Consider the following 21,860-nt stretch of genomic DNA (forward strand, 5'->3'; position numbering starts at 1 on the left):
TTTGTGTTAAGCTGTTTCAAAACGTCTTTTAAAAGAAGACAGATTCTATTTTGTTTGAAAATTCTTTGGTGCTGGAATTAGTCTACAAAAGAAAGCCCAAAGATGAGCCCCAAATGATACAGTCTAGGGATCTTGATTGGATTTGTTTTCACTGCTAGTTAAAGAATAAAAGGGTTGTCATGTCTTTAATCCCAGAGCTCAGGTGACAGAGGCAAGAATCTCTGAGAGTTTGAGGCCATCCCCATCTACTAAGAGAGTTCCAAGATAGTCAGGGCTATTACACAGAGAAACCATATCTAGAACAAACTGAAAGGGGGAGAAAATAGAAGAGTTAAAAGGCAAAGCGCAGCAGGCAGTAGCAGCATTAGCAGTTAAGAAAGTCATTAATTTATTGGAGGGTGAGGAAACATGTGCACGCAGTAGATACACAGAGAAAAAGACCTGCAAATCGAAGAGGGGCTTTGGGAAGATGAAAAAAAAAAAAAAACAAAAAAAACAAAAACCCAGTGCCTTGAGACAGAAAGGATGGTTGGTTGATTGGTTCATTACAGTTGTGTAACATGTTCTGATCAGGCTTTGAACTTATCGAACCCGTCCATCAGCACGCAGACTGCTTGTAGAAGATAAATCTGCCAGGTTTTTGCCTCAAGTCAGGAGGTTAAGAAAGAAAGCTGGCCATCTTGGAAATACGCCACAGCCAGTCTCCCTGTCTGCCTACTAGAGAGTCTATCTAACTCATCGTCTCTCAATACTAACAAATCGAAAAGGAAACAGGTTTGGCATAATGGAATCCACAGCTTCGTGCATGCCAAGCACATGCTCTACCAGCAGAATACATACCCAGCCTCAGATATATATGACAAAAGATTAGGCAAGGGTAGCAGTCATAGAGGAAAGATTATCCCTTGACTGTCAGTAGGAACCTTCACCAGATTAGGCCGGGCCTTAGCTCGACCAAGCCGGCCACTCCCTGCGCCACGCCCAGCACGCAAAGCCCTTTGGGATTTGTAGTCTATTGCCTATCTACTCCTAGGAGGCGGAGAGACCCTGCTGTAAGTAAATAATTCTCCCTTCGTGGCGTAGTCTCCCTTTTCTCCCTTTCTGAAAGGCCTACTAGGGAAAGTTTGAAAATTCCCGCGGAGTCGGCGCCCGAGGCCGGAACCCTCGCGAGAAGTCCGAGCCCCGCAGCGCGATCTGCACTCGGCTCCCCGCCCTGGCCGCGATCCTTCCCTCGGCGGAGTGGCTGTGTGTGTGGGGTTTGGGCAGTGCGCCCGGGGTACTGCGCAGAGCGCGGCCCGAGTGGTGCCAGCCCAGTAAGTCGAGTCGCCAGCGGGGAGGACGCGGCGCGGGCGGCGGGACGAGTTCGAAGCCGGGATTGGGAGAAGGCGCTGCCGGGGCCTGAGGGGCCGGCGAGAGGCTGAGAGAGAAGCGGCTTCCGCGGGCGGGGGCGCGCGCCGGGCCGTGTCTCCCGGGAGATGCTGTGACGGACCGCGCGGAAGCAACAACACCGCGGCCCACGGCGGCCTGGCCGGCGGGCTCAGGTAGGGCGGGGAACCGCAGGCCCGCGTGCCGAGGGCGGGGCGGCGAGGCCCGGGCCTAGTCCGGGCTCACAGCCTCGCGGGGAAGCGGCGTCCGCGAGCCGCGACCGGTGCGGCTCGTTCCAGCGCTCGGGCGTTAGTTACATAACCTTGGCGGCGGGTGCGGGCACATGGCCGCAGAGTCGAGTCTCCCGGCTGGTCTCCCGCGCTTGTGGGCGGGATCTCCGCCACCCGGGACGAGCCTGACTCGAGACCTCGAGCGGTCACGGTGTAGCGGGGCGATGAAGACCTTTGTGGGGCGTTCCCCGCGGACAACCACGGGCGCTCTGAGTCTCTCCAGTGTTGGCGTGTGCTCCACATGGTCCTGTGCTTGGGTTGGGTGAGTCCTGGGCGGAGGAAAAAAAGTTTAACTCGGGATGTGGGCCACAGGACTGAATGGATCTGGCACAGGACATCTAAGATAACTGTCAAGAGCTCGTCTGCGATAGAGCCGATTACTTTTGCCTTTGGTTGACTTTTTGGAGAGTCAGTTATATCTTTTTGAATTGATAGGTACACATGGTCCGTTTGAGACAGGTGGCTTTTGTTGACTTTGTGGAACCTTTTTTGGTACCGTGAAGGATGGCATTCAGGTCCTCACACACGCCAAGGCAAGCGCTCCACCTCTGAGTTGTGTCCCCAGCATGGGATCGTTTGATTTTTTTTTTTTTATTTTTTTGGTTCCCAAAGCACACGGCAGACATTCTAGAGGTGTTATAGGAAAATGAGCGTTGTTATTTTTTGTATATTTTTGATATTTTTGCCAGTGATCCAAGCCACCACCTCGCGGATATTAAGCTCGAGCTCAACCACCGAGCTATAACCAAGTCGCTGGGTTTTGTGGGGTTTTTTTTTCTTTTTCAAATAGACAGTTGGAGACATTTTTTAAAGAGCGTGGGTTCTTTAGAAGAGAATATAATTTGGTTCTTGATATACTAAAGAATCCGTAGGCTTTAAGAACTGTCTTTAACTGTCAGCCTCCCGGAAAACAGAAGTTGTTGGGGAGAATACTTATTTCATACGGTGATGTCTAGTACTATGGGAAGACCGTATTCTGAGATTTAGTTTGTAGTTTTAGTGGTTCTGGGGATTGAATCTATGGCCTCACACGTGTTAGGCGGGGGAACTACTTCTGAGCTACTCTGTGTACACTTGAGAGACAGTTATCACTTTGTAGCCAGGAGGTCCTTGGATTTTTCTGTCCTTGTTTCAGCTCAGGGAATAGCTGGAATTACAGGCCTGAACCACATAGTAATTTAGTAGTAAAATGTTACCAGTGTGTAAGGCAACCTAATTTTTTGTAAGCATTTAAAGTTGGAGCACTGATCTCCACTTAACAAATAAAACATAGCCTTTTAGATCCTAAAGTTATAAATCCAAGAATGAAGCATTCCTTCTCTAGGTTAGCTTAAAGGTGTATAGTATGTCTATTCTACCCAACCTTATCTCACAGACTTTCTTTTTCAGCCACACAGAGTAAGACAAGTCCCTTGGCTCTTATTATTGCAAAGGTGTTTAATGTATTTAGGCTCATCTTTTGAAGCATGTTAGTTTAACTTTAAAGTTCTCACATTTACATTTCAAATCCTGCTGTCCAGGAACTCACTCTATAGACCAGGCTTGCCTAGATCTGCCTGCCTCTGTCTACAGGTGGCTGTGCACCACAGCCCTTCTTTCTATAAGGATGCTTCCCCTCCTATCCACCCACTCCCATCTCACCACCCTGGCATTCTCCTACACTGGGGAAACAAGGGCTTCTACTCCTATAGATGCCAGATAATGTCATCCTCTGCTACATATGCAGCTGGAACCATGGGTCCCTCCATATCTAGGGGCTCTGAGGGATCTGGTTGGTTGATGTTGTTGTTCTTATGGGGTTGCAAACCTCTTCAGCTCCTTCAGTCCTTTCTCTTAACACCTCCATTAGGGTCCTCATGCTCAGTCTGATGGTTAGCTGCAAGCATCCTCATCTGTATCAGTAGGGCTTTGGCAGAGCCTCTCAGGAGACATCCATACCAGGCTCCTGTCAGCAAGCACTTCTTGGCATCAGCAGTAGTGACTGGGTTTGGTCGCTCCATATGGGATGGATCCTCATGTGGGACAGTCTCTGGATTGCCTTTCCTTCAGTCCCTGCTGCTTTTTTTTTTTTTTTTTAAATCTGTTTGTTAGGATTTCACAATATACCTATCTCTATTATTGCATTTATTCCTGTGTCTGATGCTGTGATTCTGAACGCCCTCTTCTAGTTGCCCTTGAGGTCTGTCTTTCCCAGAACAGTGTTTTAAAAAGCACCAGGAATGGCGGTGTGTGCCTATAATCACAGTAGGTGGCAAATGGTGGCAGATAGCAGAAGTTTAAGACCAGGAGTTCAGAAATCCTGTCTGAAAACTAAAACTCAACAGAACGTAAAGCGGTGATTGGATTAGAAGTGAAAGGCTCTGTCCATTTGGTTTTAGACCAGATATTTATTTAATAGCTAGGTTTAGAATTTTGTTTTTAGTCAGTAGAATTCAGTTACTTTGAAAATGTGTATATTTCACTTCAAAAACTGGTCTGTGGTATTTTAAGTTTCTTAGCCTTATAAATTTTGCTCTTCATATGAAATAGTAATACTTAAAAAATAAGAGAAGCTGAATATTGAGGGATTTTAAAATTATATCTTAAAATTTGTTGTGGTAGTATGTAATGATACATACCTTTAATCCTAGCACCCAAAAAGCAGAGGCAGGGGGATGTCTCAGAATTTGAGGTCAGTTTGTTCTACATAGAAAAGCTTTGTCTCCCTTTTTTCTAATTGCAAATTCTTGGCTAATTCAGGTTGGATTTCACTCCAGCCTGCTTAGTCTTTTTCTGTATTTCTATTCCCAGTCTTTTCCCATTTTTGTAATTCATGAATCTTGACTGTGAAGTCTTTTACCCCTCCGCAATAACTTGCTGCCTTTCAAGTGGACACCGAGTCTGTAACTGAAGCAACAGAGTTGATGACCTCGTATAGTAATTCCGACAATGTAGGCTTGCATTAATTTCTGCTTTAGGGCTGAGCTTTATTTTTTAGGTAGGGTCTTGCTGTACTTCACTGGCTGGTCTAGAACTTACCATGTAGACCAAACTGGCGTGGAACTTATGACTAACTTCCTCATTTTGTCTCCCAGATACCAAGATTATAGACCTGTCTATAATCATGTCTAGCCTGAGGAGTCTGCCTCTTTAGAACTCAGAGTACATTAAACAAGATGGGATCACAAGGACTAGATTTGATAGTTAATATTTAAGATCAAAGCCAGCTTGTGTCTAAGAATTCTTATTGTCCATCTCCCTTCCCCCCACCCCCACTTTTCATCTCAGTCTTTCAGAAAGGTGCTTTTATATTGAACCAGAATTTTTGGTCTTATTTTATGTGTATGGGTGTTTAGTCTGCATGCATGTATGTGAACCACATGCATGTTGCATGCGTACTGCAGGTGGAGGTCAGAAGGCATTGGATTCCCTGGAACTGGAGTTATATTGGTGGTTGTGAGCCACCATGTAGCTACTTAGAACAAAACCTGTGTCCTCCCCAAAAGCAGCAAATGTTCTTAACCACTGAGCTATCTCTCCAGTCCTCCTCTTTGTTATTTACAACAGAAGTCATAAAGAGACTTTTAGTCTTATAGATATTGGAAATCGAAGATAATTTAAATTTATTCTGTCCAATAAAAGATAGGCATCAGATCCAATTTTTGTGGTTTTTGAGAATCTGGACGTTATGGAGTTTTTTTTCTTTTTTATTGAAAAAAAAACAGCTTTATAGGGTTGAAGATACTAGTTTAGTACTGGGTTCAGTTCTCAGCATACAAAAAGGAAAAGGAATGTAGTATAGAACAGAGGTAACTCTTAATGTGGACATTCCTGTGTTTACCTGTCTGTCTTAACTGCTTTTGCTCTCTCCGAAGGTTGGGCAGTAAGGTAAATAACATGGAAGCAGTGTTCACAGAATGTGGAAATAAAGGATATCCTCAGGAGGCATTGTGAAACTTTATAAGGCTGCTTGAAAGAAATGTTTTTTTAGGAAACCAAAATTTTATAAGTGAGACTACATTGAACCATTATATGTATACTTATTTTACTTTATTTAATTTTGTGTGGCTTGCTTTCTTTCACATTCATCTTGACTTAGAAATAGTGAAGTATACTGTACAATAGAACAAGTAATTGTAATTATTTTATTTTTAAAAAATATTCACAGTGAAAGTATGCAAGACCTGACAGCTCAAGTGACTAGTGATCTCCTGCAGTTCCCGGAAGTGACTATTGAAGCTCTTGGAGAAGATGAGATAACATTAGAGTCTGTGCTTCGTGGAAAGTTTGCTGCAGGTAAGTAAAATTGCTGAAGATTCACTAATTTGGGATTAGAGCTCAGCAGTATGACACGTGCTGTCTGGCCCTATCCACAGTCCTAGGTTTAGCTTAATTGCACTACACATAGAGAAGCATCCACATGCATAGATGCAGGCAGAGCTTAGCAGTTCAGAATACTTGCTGCTTAATCATGAAGACTGGAGCTGGGATTTTCAACCATTCACAGACCTACAGTTTTGACTTCAAGAGCCCCAACATCCTCTTCTCGCCTCCATAGGCAATCTTATATCATAGAGATAAACATGCCTACACTTAAGTAAAATAAATATTTTTTAAAATTACCAATTTGGTTTGATATATATGTATTTTTTTCTTTTTTCTAAAAAAAAAAAAAAAAAAAAAAAAAAAACCTAGGCAGAATATACTTCTATAGTACCTGTAACTATGAATGTAAAACTATGCCCTGGAACACATCAGTAAATTTATGGGACAGTAGATTCTAACTTTTTCTTATTAGAAACTCATAAGGGGTGGGAAGTTAAGATAACTCAGTAAAGTATATACTGTAAGCATGAGAATCTGAGTTCTAAATCTGCAGCAGGTATGTAAAAGCAGGACACAGTGGTTTATATCTAACCCAAGAATTTCTAGGAAGGAGGTAGATTTGAAGGGCCTTACTCCCTTGCCCGTGTAGTCAAAGCTGGGAAGACAGTCACAACAGCAAGGTGGAGGGGAGCCATAAAAGATACCCAAAGCCTGGCCTCACATGAACAATTGCGATACACATCTACCTGCAATCCCAGTACTGTGTGTGGTGGGGACAGAAAGGGTCACTGGGGCTTGATTGTCTGCTGTACTAGTTCCAAGTTCAGTGGAAGACCTTGTTTCAAGGGAATGAAGCAAGACACCCAGCTTGTACACTTTTCAGTACATACATATGCCCATAGCTACTCACAGGAGCCCTCATCTTATCTGGGAAGAAGTTAATAGTTCTAAAAAGCATTTCCCTGTAAGAAGTTAGAATGGTTATTATAAATTTCTTTTATTTCAATATAAAATAAGGTTATGTAAACTAAGCTGGCATGCTAATATTACATAGGGTAGAAAGTGATAAAACAGGATAGTATGCTTCCTTAGGCCAGCTAGTAGAAACCAAAGGAGGCTCTTCTTAATTCAGTATTGTTAGGACATATTCAATACCAGGAGTCTACCCTTCAGCTGGCCTTTGAGGGGCAAGGGCAGGCATGTTGAATTCTTTTTTTTTTTTTTTTTTTTTTTTAATAAGTGCACTGTAGCTGTCTTCAAACACACAAGAAGAGGGCATTAGATCTAATTACATATTATTGTGAACCACCATGTGGTTGCTGGGATTTGAACTCAGGACCTCTGGAAGAGCAGTCAGTGCTCTGAACCGCTGAGCCATCTCCAGCTCCCATGTTGGATTCTTAACATGGGCACATTTTGTTCTCTTGTGAGAGAAGAAAAAATGGCAAAAGGAAACAAAAAAATGGGTTAAACATCCAAAACCAAAAGGGATATATCTGAAAGTTAACAGTGAAGAGACAATATATCAAAGTGTAATAGATAAACATATATTTTAAATGTACAAAGGAATACTATATTCATATTAGAAGACAGTTGGTCATTTACCAGGAGTCTCCAAAACTTCCACTGGGAAGATTATATACATATACTTATTTTTTGTGGGATTTGTGGGGAGAATGGAATCACACATTCTGTGAGGTCAGAGGGCAGCTTGTCACACTCGTCCTGTCCTCTGAAGTAGGGATCCTAGAGATTGAATTCAAATCATTAGCTCTTTGCACACTGAGTTGTCTTACCAGCCTGGAAAAAAAAAATTTTTTTTTTTTAGTTGTTGTGGGAGGATTTTTTGTTTTTGTTTTTTGTTGTTGTTTGTTTCTTTGTTGATGCAGGATTTCTCTGTGTAGTCTTGGCTGTCCTGGAGCTCGCTCTGTAGACCAGGCTATCCTGGAACTCACAGAGACCTACCTGCCTTTGCCTTCCAAGCACTGGGCCATTACTACTTAGCTGAAAATTCTGTTTTTAAAAAGCCATTTTCTGTGATGTCAAAAAATTTGGAGTCATATTTACTGTAGGATGCCTAATTATACACAGTATGTAGTCATAATATAAATATGAAATCTTACCTGGCTTATAAGTCTGTAAGATGTTTTAAATTCTCAATGTATTTGTACAGTTAGTTTTTCTTTTGAATTTTTATAATGATTTATGCTTGTGTCTTTGCCTGCATATTTGCATATGTATTAGGTGGGTACAGTGCTCTCCAAGGTCAGAAGAGGGCATCAGATGTCCTAGAACAAGAGTTATAAATGATAGGTGCTTGGAACTGAACCCAGGTCATCACAAGAAAAGTGAGTGCTCATATCCACTGAGCCATCTCTCCAGTCTTGGCTTTTACTTTTTCAACAAATCCTGGCCTTAAGTGTTTTGTTTGTTTGGATTCAAATCTTCCTCTAGGGCAAGTCCCCTTCCATTTCCCAATCAACTTTGGATGACTGGTTTCTTGTCATCTTGATCACTTTTCCAAATAGATAGGAATACATCGCTGCAGTGGCTCCTCTGTGCTTCTTGTTCCGGTTGTGTGCTGCTGAGAAGAGACTGCATAAGTGATGGCCTTGGGACTGCAAATGTGCTAAGATTGTTCTCATGAGCCCCACAGAACACAGATCCACTATTGATCCTGGTTGTCTGTGATCCTGATGGAATGGCATTGGCTCTTTCTCTCCCTATGGAAGTGAAAAGAAAAAGGAATCTCACTGAATAAGACCTCTTAATATTTAACTTTTGTATGGTGATACAACATCTTTTTCCATTTTCTTTGTTATTTTGTGAAACTAGGTCTCACTATAGTTATGTCTGTCCTGGAACTTACCACATAGACCAAGCTGGCCTTGAACTCTGAGATTTGAATGCTTCTGCCTTCTGAGTACTGGGATTAAAAGTGTATGTTACCATGCTTGGCTACAGAAATGTCTTTCATCTGCCTTTTTATAGTGCTATTGTCTTGGATTAAAAATAGTTGTGGTGCTTACTTTGTTAGGCACCAAGGCAGCCTTTTATTGCGAAGGTAGAAAACGTTTAAGTGGGTATTATTCTGTGTAGCTGAGAATAAAAAAGGTTAATTAATGTGACCCTGGTACAAAGATAAACTGCAGAGCGGAGCTTTAAGGTTTGGCATTCTAGGTGTCCATTTTATTGTGTCTCACTATTTTCATAAACAGTATCCTTTAATGATAAGCTATTGTATTTGTGAGGCTTTTCCTGGGGAAACAGAACTTACTGCTTAACCTAGATACAGAACCCACAGCAGACCAAAGGGACAGTTACATCAGAGTTCAGTTTGACAAACCAGTGAGTTTATTGGAATTATTTAGAGGAGTGAGTGAGGAATACTACAGGAAAAGGGGTGACACAAAAGCAGACACATCATTGAGAAACCATCCCCAACATGGATGATAACTCGTGAAAGTTGTTCCCCTGGAGTTTTTAATACATTTTGCCTGTTAGTTTTGGTAGTCTCCTCCCAGCAGGGGGGAGGGGGAACCCCATGATTCTTACAAGTTTAAACTTTCCCAACTGTGTACACTGTTTACTTTCAGGGCACCATGAATCTTCCCTCTCCTGGGGGTAGGGTTTTCATTAGAAAAAAATTGTTACACAATAATGGTCGTCTCCATGGTAGTAGTAAAGTTACTTCCATTCATCTAGTTGCTCATGAGAAAATGTAGGATCTCTTTGGTTTGAGTTTTGTTCTTTCTTACTATATAATTTCCTTCTTCTGTCTCTTAAATGCTGGGATTACAAGCATACACAATCATGTCCAGTTTAGGATCTGAAAGTAAATCATAATTTTGTCTGTAAGATGAAACTAATCAATCCATTCTTTTCACAGAGACTGACTAGTATATTATTTTACTGTGTCTGCTCTCTTGTCCTTTTTTGTTTGTTTTCTTAATGTTTTGTTTACTTAGTGGCTAGATAGCACTGAACAAATTAGATTGTTACGGACCTGCTATGGACTATCCAGTGATTTTAAAGAAAGAATACAGTTTGAGCAGGATTAGGAGACAAAGAAGATATCCTAATACTTTGTTGTTAAACATCTTGTAAGCTTGTGATCGCTAGCACCTGGACAGTTCATGTTTTGAAGCTCTTGCTGCCTCTGAAGTGTGGTCTATTCAGGGTGTCCCAGAATACCAGGTCTTGGGATCTGTTTGCTTGTGTTCCCTGCAACTTTAGACAAGTTAAACTACATTAAGCTTTGGTTACTTTATGTCCTACTGAGCTGAGATGAGGAGTACATTTATGAATTTGGGGACCATTGTTCCCTCTTTATTGCATGGTCTTACTGCTGTAGTTGCCTTTTATTTAATTGATTTATTTATTTTGAGTTACACTGTGCTCTATAAATGCATTGTTTTCAATTTAGGAAGAATTTACAATAGTTTGTATAATAAAGTAAATGTTCATATATAAAAGAGCTAATTATTAGATTTGTTATTATATTAAACTTTTTCTTTCTTTTTTTTTCTCCATAGGGAAAAATGGACTAGCATGCTTAGCTTGTGGCCCTCAACTTGAAGTTGTAAACTCCCTAACAGGAGAGCGGTTGTCTGCATATAGATTCAGTGGAGTAAATGAACAGCCTCCTGTAGTCCTTGCAGTGAAAGAATTCTCTTGGCATAAGAGAACTGGATTGTTAATAGGATTAGAAGAAGCAGATGGGAGTGTTCTTTGTCTTTATGACCTTGGTATATCAAGAGTGGTCAAAGCAGTTGTTCTTCCTGGAAGGGTATGTACTATTTACGATACCTTGATAGTTTTGCTTTTCAAGCTGAAAGCTCACAAGATTTGCTTAACTTAAATTCATTGAATTGTACATTAAATAATTAATGTATTTTTGTGTATCACGTTCAATATAAAGTTTAAAATGTTTTATTTGTGTGTGCATGGGTGTGTATATGTGCATGTGCTCATGTGGTCAGAGGGCAGCTTGTGGGACTCAAACCTTTCCTTTTACCTTTATTTGGGTTCTAAGCATCAAATTTAGGTTGTAAGGCTTGCATCATTGGGTAGCAAGTAGTTTTACTGTCTGAACCATTTTACTGGTTCTTTCAACTTTAAGATGACCAGGCATGGCAGTACATTTATTTAATCCTATCACTGTTGAAGGCAAACCTCATTTTCTATGTATATATTAAGTTCCAGGTAAGTCAGGGCTATACATTGAGACCCTAACTTTAAAAAAAAAAAAATGGGTTATAACTCATTTAAAGAGTCGGTACCCATCATCTCCTAAAATATATTGAAGTTTAATGTTTGCTTTGCCTGCATATGTTGTCTGTGTGCGGTAAGCAATACCCACAGAGGCTAGAAGAGGGCATTCATTTTATCTGCTGGAACTGGAGTTAAACTGGTTGTTAGCCATCATATGGGTACTGGGAATTGAACCCTACACCTCTGGAAGAGCAGCTGAGCCATTTCTCTAGCCCTGGTGTTACCTGCCTTGATAAAAATACAATAGACATCTTGTCTGGGGTGTGTGCGCTCATTGCCTTTTTTGCTGTTATGTAATTTGGAAAGTGTCTTAGTCACAGTTCCATTGCTATGAAGAGAAGACACCATGACCAAAGCAACTCTGAAAAGACATTTAATTGGGAGCTTGTTTACAGTGTCAGAGGCTTAATCCATTATAATCATGACCAGGAACACGCAGTGGGCAGGCATGGTGGGCAAGTAGTTGAGAGCTTTATGCTGAGAGACAAAGAACAGGGACAGAACCTGAGCCTATTGTGTGCTTGCCACACCTACTTCAACAGGGACACGGCTCCCAATCCATCTGATCCATTCAAACAGTTATACTGCATGGTGACTAAACGTTCACATATATGGGGTCCATTCTTCAAACCACTGGAGAAGTGTAAACTAAAATTTTCTGAAATGATTAGTTTCCTCTTCTTATATTGGATGATTCTGAAGTGGCTACTTATGAGCTCTACACTAAAGCAGTGTTGTTTGAGTTGTATGCTTAAGAGTTTTATGATTTTTGTGTTTCAAGCTTTAGTCAACTTCATCTTTAAACAGATTGCATATAATTCAGTAAATATATAAACATAAAATGAGCCAAGTAGCAAATGACTATCATAGACTAAGCAATCAATAAATATTGGTTAATTTTCATTGTTTATGTTGAATAATAGCATAATTTTGTGGTATCTTTGAGTTTCATAAGTGTCATGCAGATTATGGTTCTGTGTAATATTTAAGACTGTTCAAGTTACTGATCTGCCCTAATAGCAAATCCTATTTGTTGTAGAATGGATTTAGCTTCTAATCATATTCTGGATCCTAGGTAACAGCTATTGAGCCAATAATTAACCATGGAGGAGCCAGTGCAAGTACCCAGCATTTACACCCAAGTCTTCGATGGCTGTTTGGTGTGGCGGCTGTGGTAACTGATGTTGGACAGATCCTTCTTATTGACTTATGTTTGGATGACTTGTCATGCAGTCAAAATGAAGTTGAGGCATCAGGTAATTCATCTATTTGTTACTGGGAAACAAAAATTGAGCATTTCAGTGTTGTGGTGTAATAGAATTTTTGGCTTTTCCAGATAGTGTGTCTCTGTGTGGCCCCAGCTGTCCTGGAACTTGCTCTGTAGACAGTGCTGGCTTTAAATTCAGAGATCTGGATTGTTTTTTAAATGGCTAATTTTTTCACATAGAAATTTTTTTTATTATGTGTACCTGGGCATTCTAGTCACTTTATTGGCGTTGGTATGTTAAAGTAGGCCTTGAGAACTGCAGAGACCTGGGGGCTGAAGCAGCAGGATTGTGAGCTCAGGCTAGCATGCATGGAATCTGTAAAGCTCAGGCTGGCGCTGCCTATTTAATGACTCTTTCTCAAGAAAAATGAAAAGAAAGAAATGGTAAATGTTTAATGATTTGTTTTTATGTATGTACCAATAAGACCTATGAGTTTTTCCTACATATACCTGGTACCTGTGGAGGTTTGAAGATGATGTTGGGTACTCTGGGAACTGGAATTGTATACATGTGTAGAGAAGTCAGGGAACATCTTTAGATTTGATTATCTTCATCTTGTCTTTATTTTAAAATCTTATATTTTATGTGCATGTGTGTATGAAGGGATATGTCTGTCATGGTGTACATGTGAAGGTCAGAGGACACTTGCAGGAGGAGATGATTCTCTCTTTCTACCATGTGGGTCCCAGGAATTGGACTCAGGTCATTAGCCTCAGTGGCAGATGTGTTATCAAGTGAACCATCTTGACATAGGAATGTAGGAATTGGATTCTGCTGGCCCTTACTTAGTTTCTTAATGTTGTCTTTTGTTTTAGACCTTGAAGTTATCACTGGTATCCCAGCTGAAGTACCACACATCAGAGAGAGTGTGATGAGAGAGGGGCGCCACCTATGTTTCCAGTTGTTAAGCCCATCTGGAGTAGCCATTTCTACCCTCAGTTACATTAGCAGGACAAATCAGCTTGCTGTGGGTTTTTCTGATGGTTACTTAGCACTTTGGAACATGAAAAGCATGAAAAGAGAGTAAGTATAATTTTTTCCACTTAGTTGTTGGCTAATCATTTCTTTTAAAGTATAATGTATCAATTATTTGAAAATTAATATGAGGAAAATGATGGTTTGAGTAATTTATTGAATTAAGCCATAGTTTGATTAGCATGTGAATTTAGGTTGATTCTTTCAGAGTTTATAAAGCATCTGAGTCAAGGATCAAGATTGGAGGCTGGCATGGACAGCGAAGCAAGATCCATGCAACTCTGGGCTTCACAAGAAGAAAGAGAAAGGGGAAGGGGCATTACAGTCATTATCATGGTCCATTTGCTGAGCAAGTTTGACCAGATAAACTGTATATGTTTATACTATGAGTTCTTTGAGAACTCTGCTGCCTCTAAATCTATTAAAAGCAACAGTTTAAGTGGTCTTGGTATTTTTTTAACCAATTATTAAATAATTGGTAAATTTTTATGCTGTCAAAACTTTTCCTTAAATATAATTTAATTGAAATGCCAGTGCTCATTTGACTTTTTTTTTTTTTTTTTTTTTTTTTTTTTTTTTTTACATTTTATCCCCCCAGCCCCTGTATATTGACAGGTTTTCTTGGGTATTTTGTCTTTCTTACAGGCTATTCTCTGTTCAACTTCATTGTTTTGAATTTCTGCTAATACAGCATCTGGGAAACTGTTACATGTACAGCATTGTTTTCTCTAACATTTATTGCTGGGCTTATGCTTGTAAGGCTGATTATGAAAACTCTTCAGTTTCTTATTCATTGCCTTTTTTGTCCCTGATTTCTTAGTTGGGTGGGGTGTACATGTGCATGTGGTAGTTAGGATGACTTGGAGGGATCTCTCTCCTTGTATCATGTAGATCCTAAGGATTGAATTCAGGCTACCGGGATTGGTAGCACATGATTTACAAGCTGAGCCATCTCATAGACCCTCATCTACTGTAGAAAATTGACTTTAAACCCGAGGGATAGCTTGCAGAGGTAAGTGCCATCATGCCACCATGGAGAGGTGGAGATGGAGGTAGGAGGAGTAGGAGGCTCAGGCCAGCTTCAGCTTTGTAGCAGATCTGAGAGCAGCCTGGGTGACATGAGACTCTCTGAAAGAGCAAACGGATATCAGTGATGACAAAATTCCCACGTGGTTGAGTTGGAATGGAATGTTACAACGGTTTCTCTGTCTCTTAGGGCACTCTTTGAGGAACACAATACGAGAAACTCTAGTTATCACATAAGTGTATGCATGTGATTTAGTTTAGCCATTGTTCCTGTTCTGCCTAAGAGTGATAGTATGGGATGGTCTTATCCTGCCTTGTGTGTATTTGAAGGTAAAACAGCTTAGCTGTATCGCCCAGAATACTGAATTTAGGAAACTGTATAAATAGTTGCTCCTTAACCCAGATTTTACATGAGGTACTTTTTAAATTTGAAAATAAGCAGTGCATTGTTTTGTTTTAGATACTATACACAGTTGGAAGGTGGAAGAGTTCCTGTCTATGCAGTTGTCTTTCAAGAGCCTGAGAATGATCCTCGTAACTGCTGTTACTTATGGGCTGTTCAGTCCACACAGGATAGGTCAGTATGCCTTTGTTGTAAGGCTGAGGATATAGCGGTAAAGGAGTCAACTGCAATAATTTGTTTCTTTTGAAATATTTGAAGTGTGTGTGTGTGTGTGTGTGTGTGTGTGTGTGTGTGTGTGTGTGTGTACACAAACATACCACTGCCAGGTACTTTGGCACTGTACCTTGTGCTGTGTATGCATTGTATCTGATTCATTTGGTACCTTTACCTCATATCCGTGTTGTAATGGCCTATTCTTGTGGAGGACATATTTCCAGAGGTATGTTCTCCATAGTTGCCATGGGATGGTTCTATTTATATTCCTCTTAGCCAGGACTTAGTGCAAAGGAAGGTAGGAAATGCAGTTGATATTTTTAAGGTAGGCATATATATATATATATATAATTAAAATACACTTATTGAAGGAGGAATATCCGAGAAAGAATTTTGGGTTAAAAATTGTAGACTATACCACATACTGCATTAATTACATTCTATATAAACAAGAAAATACAGCTGCAGTTTGCCATATGCATTCAGTGTGTTATGTAAAACGTTGGGAGGATAAGATATAAGCTGCATGTTTTAGTGTCTCCAGTTAATTTCTCTTTCTTCAGTGAAGGGGATGTTTTGAGTTTGCATCTACTTCAGCTGGCTTTTGGTGATAGAAAATGTTTGGCATCTGGGCAAATCTTATATGAGGTAAGTGGTTATTAGACCATTATCCTTTTTCCTATATGGTGTTCTTTTATCAAGTTACTACTGTATTCAGAAATAGATTTGCTGGCCTCTAGGGCGTTCTAGTTTATACTCCAGCTACAATGTATGAATGCTCCCACATTTTAAAAAACTTTATAATAGTTATTTTTGAGAATGTAAATCTAGCTTGGTGTATACATTTATGGTTGTGAGTGATTAGTTCTCTTAAAGTATTTGTGTGGGAAAACTTTTAGCATGGGACTATTGCATTTTAGGACAATCTTAGAATAGTGTTATAGTTTCTGCATATTTTATATTGCAGGGATTAGAATACTGCGAAGAAAGATACACACTGGATCTAGCAGGTGGCATGTTTCCCTTAAGAGGGCAGACCAGTAATACCAAATTGTTGGGATGCCAGAGTATAGAGAGATTTCCGTCTCATGGTGACAGAGAAGAAAGTATGAGAGAAGGTTGGTTAAAAGTACTCTTAACTATTTTGTGTGATGGCTTCAGATTTATGACAGGTTTCTAGAATTAATATTTCTGACAGTTGAAAATTAAGATCCTGCATGTCATTTATTCAGACTTTTAGGTCTTACTGTTCTCTGGATGACTGCAGAACACATCAGCTAGTGAAAGACCCCCTTGTTTGAACCAAATTCGACAGAAAAATGTTCTCCATTTTAATTAGTGCAATTTGTCTTTGGATGTTTTTCTCTTGTGTTTTTTTTTTTTTTTTTTTTTTTTTTTATTTTTTATTTTTTTTGGTTGTTGTTTTTGGTTTTTTTTTTTTTCTTGAACCGTGCTGTGTTCCCCTAGCCCCCTTGTTTCTTCATTCCTTTCTTCTCTCTCTCTCTCTCTCTCTCTCTCTCTCTCTCTCTCTCTTTTCTTCTGTACTTCTTTCAGAGTAAAGATCCCAGGGGTTAGATAAGTTCAACATTGATTTGTTTTCCATTCCTTTCTTTAGTGGTAACTTTTGACCGTTTTTGCATTTCTGAGTCCTGCTTCTTCTATAAATGAAATGATAATCTATGCCTTTTATAAAGATTAAAGGAGAATGTCAGAGTCTTTTAGTAAGTTCATTTATCCCAGATGCCCTGTGTTGTAGTTCCTACTCTTAAATTTGTGGTTCTGTTTTCACATCTAGAACTTTATGTACCATTTCTCTTCTCACTCCCTGTCCACAGCTTCCTTTTTCAGTTGCCATTAGTGGTATCTGAGGTTTTTACTTTTCTCTCCTTGCCAAGGCCCCTTCTGGTGCCATTCCACTGCTGTGGTCTAGGTATTTGTTTTGCCTTCATCATATGGCTAGATCTGCTTTTCTCAACTCAGTTCCTCTAAAGAATTAAACTACAGTGCTTTAAGACCTATGTCTATTGTAGGTATTAGATTAGCTGCTGGTGCTGCTGTCTACTGTCTTTGGGGGAATATTGAAATCACTTTGTAGTCTATTGTCTCAAAGATATAAACTATAAACTGAGAACAAGTAAAGATAGAACCTTCTGATGAGAACTTCCTGATGTCTAATGTAATGAGGAACATCAGGGTATAAGTGAGACTCAAGAGACAGAAATGTTTTTCATAAATCTACTAAAATATGAATTAAATGTTACTGTTATTTTGTTGTGGTTGTTTCGGTTCTTTATTCTGTTTTGAAAAATAGCTGGGTTTTTTTGTTTTGTTTTGTTTTGTTTTGTTTTTTCTTGCAGCTCTGTCCCCTGATACTAGCGTTTCTGTCTTCACCTGGCAAGTGAATATCTATGGACAGGGAAAGCCTTCTGTATATTTAGGGCTTTTTGACATAAATCGTTGGTATCATGCACAAATGCCCGATTCTTTAAGGTATGATTACTAATGTTTTCTCACCTCTTCTCCCTCAGATATTGTTATGTAAGATGGTGTCTCAATGCGTTAAAACTTTTTCTTTTAGATCAGGAGAATCTCTGCATAATTGCTCTTATTTTGCACTGTGGTCATTGGATTCGGTTGTGAGTAGGACTTCTCCACATCACATCTTGGACATACTAGTACATGAGAGAAGTTTAAGTCGAGGGGTTCCTCCTTCCTATCCACCTCCAGAGCAGTTTTTTAACCCGAGTACTTTTAATTTTGGTATGTATTTTCATAAACTTTTGAGAAAAATGTGTAAATGTAGTATTTCAGTGTATGTATAGTTTATTCATAGTATCTATTCATATCTCACTGTTGTAACTTGCATAACTTCCTTGATACACATTTGTATGTACATAAGAAATTAGTATGTTTGTAAATTATATTTTGAGTGTTTCAGAAAATGTCAGTTAATATGTTAGTAATAAAGTTTATCACTATCTTGGGAGGAATTGATAATTGCTGGCATGGCACACACACCTTTAGTTCTAGCACTTAGAGGCAGAGGTAGGCAGAATTCTAAGTTCGAGGACAGCCTAGTCTACAGACCAGGTTCCAGGACAGCCAGGGATACACAGAGAAACCCTGTCTTGATTGGGGGGAGGGAGGGGAATTCTTGTCCAATGTGCTTGGTGCATGTCTTTAATCCCAGCAGAGGCAGGAAGATCTCTGAGAGTTTAAGGCAGCCAGGAGCACACAGTAAGACCATGTGTTTTTTATTGTTGTTTGTTTTTAAAGAGGGGGCTAATTTATTCAGTATAAAAATGTAATTACCTGTAGTAAACATTTAATTCAAAATCTAAAATATTTTCTTTTTAAGATGCCACTTGTTTGTTAAATTCTGGAGTTATCCATTTAACGTGTACTGGATTTCAGAAGGAGGTATGTATGAATTAACAACATGCTGAGTGTGTTAGAGCTGAAATTACATATTACAATACAGATGATTCATACATTAAAGCTTCCCTGGTATCTGTAAACTAATTCATCTTACATAGTAGTTCCTGCTAGGTTTCTGAGCTTAATAGCTTCAGTTTTAATGACAGCTTGCTCTATAGAAGCGTCATTGAACAGTTTCTAGCAGCTTTATGTGGATGCCATCTACTTGAACTCCAAGGAAAAGTGAATAGGTCAGTGCCTTATTGCATCTTCTAGATGCCTTTTTTGGAGGCGGGGACTCAATAGAGCAATGGCTGTTTGCAGTTCACAGATGTTTGCTCCGGCCCCTAACTGCTAGAGTTAAGGACTGTCCCACTCCTACGGCCTGGCCTTTTGTGTAATGGCCCGGGAGGGTTGCTTCTTGTTTCTTCTGAGAAATAATACAGAGTTGACAGACAAATGATACAAGAATAGTTTGTGATGTGCAGACCTTTTAGTTGGCAGTCAGCCACACACATAGTTGCTGGGGTTGTACTAACTGCAGCTCTCTCAGTAAACTAAGACATGTTTGTCTACAACTCCTGAAAACACTGCAGTTGTCTTACTGATGTCATTGCATTCGGGAATCTCTAAGCCCCTTTACTTGATCATATGGTTTAGTTAGGCTTTCAGTATTCCAGAGATGTTTTTAAGTTTTACTCAAATTTTAAGTGTAAAGTGTAAATTTGAATTGATGTTGGACTTTCTCTATTACAGACTTTGACATTTTTAAAGAAATCAGGACCAAATCTTAATGAAGTCATTCCTGATAGTTATAATCGATGTCTTGTTGCTGGTCTCCTCTCACCAAGACTTATTGATATTCAGCCTTCCAGTTTAAGTCAAGTGAGACATTTAACTTTATTCTTTCTTTTGAATTTTTTTTCCCTTTCCCCATTCTGTAGCCTCATGTTTCAGGGTGAATAGTCCTGGTCTTGGGATTTGACTTGCACATCCTCTAAACTTAGCTAGAGAGATGCTCAGTGGTCAGGAAAACTGGTTCAGTTTCAGGGGATCTAGTACCTTCTTTTAACTGCAGGAGATACCAAGTGTATTTATCTGACATATACTTACATGTCAGTAAAACACCTTTTAAAAAGACATAAATGGAGCTGGGCTTGGCAATGCAAGCATATAATCGTACTTACTGAGATAGCAAGATCAAAGTGGGTCTAAGCCACAAAGTAATTTGTACAAGGCTTGCTCCTATCATTTCATGAGACTCCTGACTGAGAATATGCAGCCAAGTGGGGAGTGCGTGTCCCAGGCCCCAGCACCACGAATGAAAGTACAAACAGCAGGTTTCCTTAGCTGACCAGTTTGGTCATGGCATACAAGTCTTCTGTGAGTGTTTGGGTTTCCCACCTCCTTACAATGCTGTGGATTACTTTGGTTTTCTCATTGCTAAGTTCAGGTTGGCATCAAACTTGTCCTCCTGTTTTATTCTCTCAAGTGCTTTAATTTTACAAATGTGCTTTATTGTCTCTCTGACTATAACTAGCATCATAACTACTTTCCAACCTTTCACTGCCTGTGATTTCATAATGTTGTTTTGTTTTGTCTTTGTTTTTTTTAACATGGTTTAGGAAGAACAATTAGAAGCTATATTGTCAGCAGCAATTCAGACAAGTTCCTTGGGACTTTTGACTGGTTACATTAGAACATGGATAATAGAAGGTAACAGCTTCACTTTGTAAAAATAGAATATTTATATTCTTACAGTTATAGTTTATGGTTTTACTTTTTAGTCAGCCTTTATGTATGAGATCATTTTAAATTCACATAACATTGTAGGGCATAGTAAAGAGTGAATCTGACGCTTTTAGACCAGTTTCAACCCCCAGTGGTGCAGTCTAGAAAATACCTTTTGCAGTATCACAGCCAAGATCCTAAGTATTGCCCCTCATATCTACCTCCTAAGAGGTAGTGTGCCCAGTGCCTGAGCACTAATCTGCTCTACTGCTACAGTTTTGTCATATGGTCATAAACCAGATTCTGCAATGTGTTACTTTATAACCTTTTAAAGTCACTGAAGACTTCACACTAGTATGAATGTTTATTCATTACATAATGTCCATGCACACACACATACTCTGCCCTATAGTGTTGAAAGAACAGTATGATCATTTGAAAGAAAGCTTCCTATTTCTTAATCATTTTGATTTTATTTCAAAAGGTGTTCACTTAAAAAAAAAAAAAAAAAAACAAAACAACTGTGTGATTACAAAGGTTAATACCAACTGAGTACTTAACAGTGTTCCAGAAATGTTTTTGTAGCTTAGTGGGAGTTACAGGAATACAGCATTTTTTGTGTGTTTTGAGTTGTTTGGGGGTTTGTTTTGTTTTGAAGACAGGGTTTCTCTGTAGCCCTGGCTGCCCTAGTACTCACTCTGTGGACAAGTCGGCCTAAAGCTCAGAGATTTGAATGCCTCTGCCTTTCAAGTGCTGGCATTTAAGGCATGTGCCATCATGCCTAGCATGATTTTTGGTCTTTTAAATATTCTTTAATATGGCGAAATTTTTGAAGTCATATTTTTAAAACTATAGGCCTTTTGTTGGTTTGGACTGTTTTGGGTATTTGTTGCTTTTTAAGACTGCTTTCCAGTTTGTATATATTGCTCTTCCTGTTCCCTTCAATCTCCTTGCAGTTTTGCACCTTGGGCAGCACTGCTCCTATGATGAGGTGCACCGAGGTACATATGGTAGATCTTGGTTAAAACTCATGAACTTGGCCCGGCTCCTCCTACAAAGTTACTAATTTTCATTTTGGAGTTGGTAATTGTTTTGTTTTTTATCTTTTTCCTTTTATCAATATAAATAAGAACAACCAAATTCTGCTGCTAATCTACGATTTGTTCTTGAATGGACGTGGAATAAGGTGGTTCTCACAAAAGAAGAATTTGACAGGCTTTGTAAGTATTAAGTCTGGATTCAGGATAAATTTTAATAGTTAATTAATCTTGATGTCATAATCACAGATGAACATTTGTTTGATACAAGGTAGGTGTCAGTGACCTCAGCAGTTGTGAACCTCATTAGTTCAATGGTTCACAGATCATGGGTGGTAACCCCAGGGACAACTGACCTTTTCACAGGAATGACCTATCAGATATTTATATTACTATTCATAGCAGTAGCAAAATTGCAGTTATGAAGTAGGAACAAAAACAGTTTTATGGTTGAGGGTGAGTTACCACAACATAAGGGACAATATTAAAGTGTCTTGGCATTTGGGAGGTTGAGAACCATTGCTGTAATTATTCTTGCCCTGAATTGTAGTGAATT

At 39.5% G+C, this 21,860-nt stretch overlaps 1 protein-coding gene across 1 annotated transcript in view; it reads left to right on the forward strand.

Annotated features, from left to right (window-relative positions):
* Positions 1 to 1,239: 1,239 nt before the first annotated feature.
* Positions 1,240 to 21,860, forward strand: part of AHCTF1 (AT-hook containing transcription factor 1) — a 56,272-nt gene continuing 35,651 nt past the window's right edge. Inside the window, exons 1-14 of the mRNA XM_080929629.1 lie at positions 1,240 to 1,541; positions 5,803 to 5,930; positions 10,496 to 10,749; positions 12,310 to 12,490; positions 13,318 to 13,525; positions 14,964 to 15,080; positions 15,683 to 15,767; positions 16,087 to 16,237; positions 17,477 to 17,609; positions 17,698 to 17,879; positions 18,478 to 18,539; positions 19,293 to 19,421; positions 20,162 to 20,252; positions 21,398 to 21,487. Of these exons, the coding sequence (XP_080785755.1) occupies positions 5,810 to 5,930; positions 10,496 to 10,749; positions 12,310 to 12,490; positions 13,318 to 13,525; positions 14,964 to 15,080; positions 15,683 to 15,767; positions 16,087 to 16,237; positions 17,477 to 17,609; positions 17,698 to 17,879; positions 18,478 to 18,539; positions 19,293 to 19,421; positions 20,162 to 20,252; positions 21,398 to 21,487 (1,804 nt within the window). The 5' untranslated portion in view covers positions 1,240 to 1,541; positions 5,803 to 5,809. The remainder of the gene's footprint in view (positions 1,542 to 5,802; positions 5,931 to 10,495; positions 10,750 to 12,309; positions 12,491 to 13,317; positions 13,526 to 14,963; positions 15,081 to 15,682; positions 15,768 to 16,086; positions 16,238 to 17,476; positions 17,610 to 17,697; positions 17,880 to 18,477; positions 18,540 to 19,292; positions 19,422 to 20,161; positions 20,253 to 21,397; positions 21,488 to 21,860) is intronic.

This window comes from Micromys minutus (genome assembly GCF_963924665.1).
Source record: "Micromys minutus genome assembly, chromosome: 1".
Taxonomy (NCBI): Eukaryota; Metazoa; Chordata; class Mammalia; order Rodentia; family Muridae; genus Micromys; species Micromys minutus.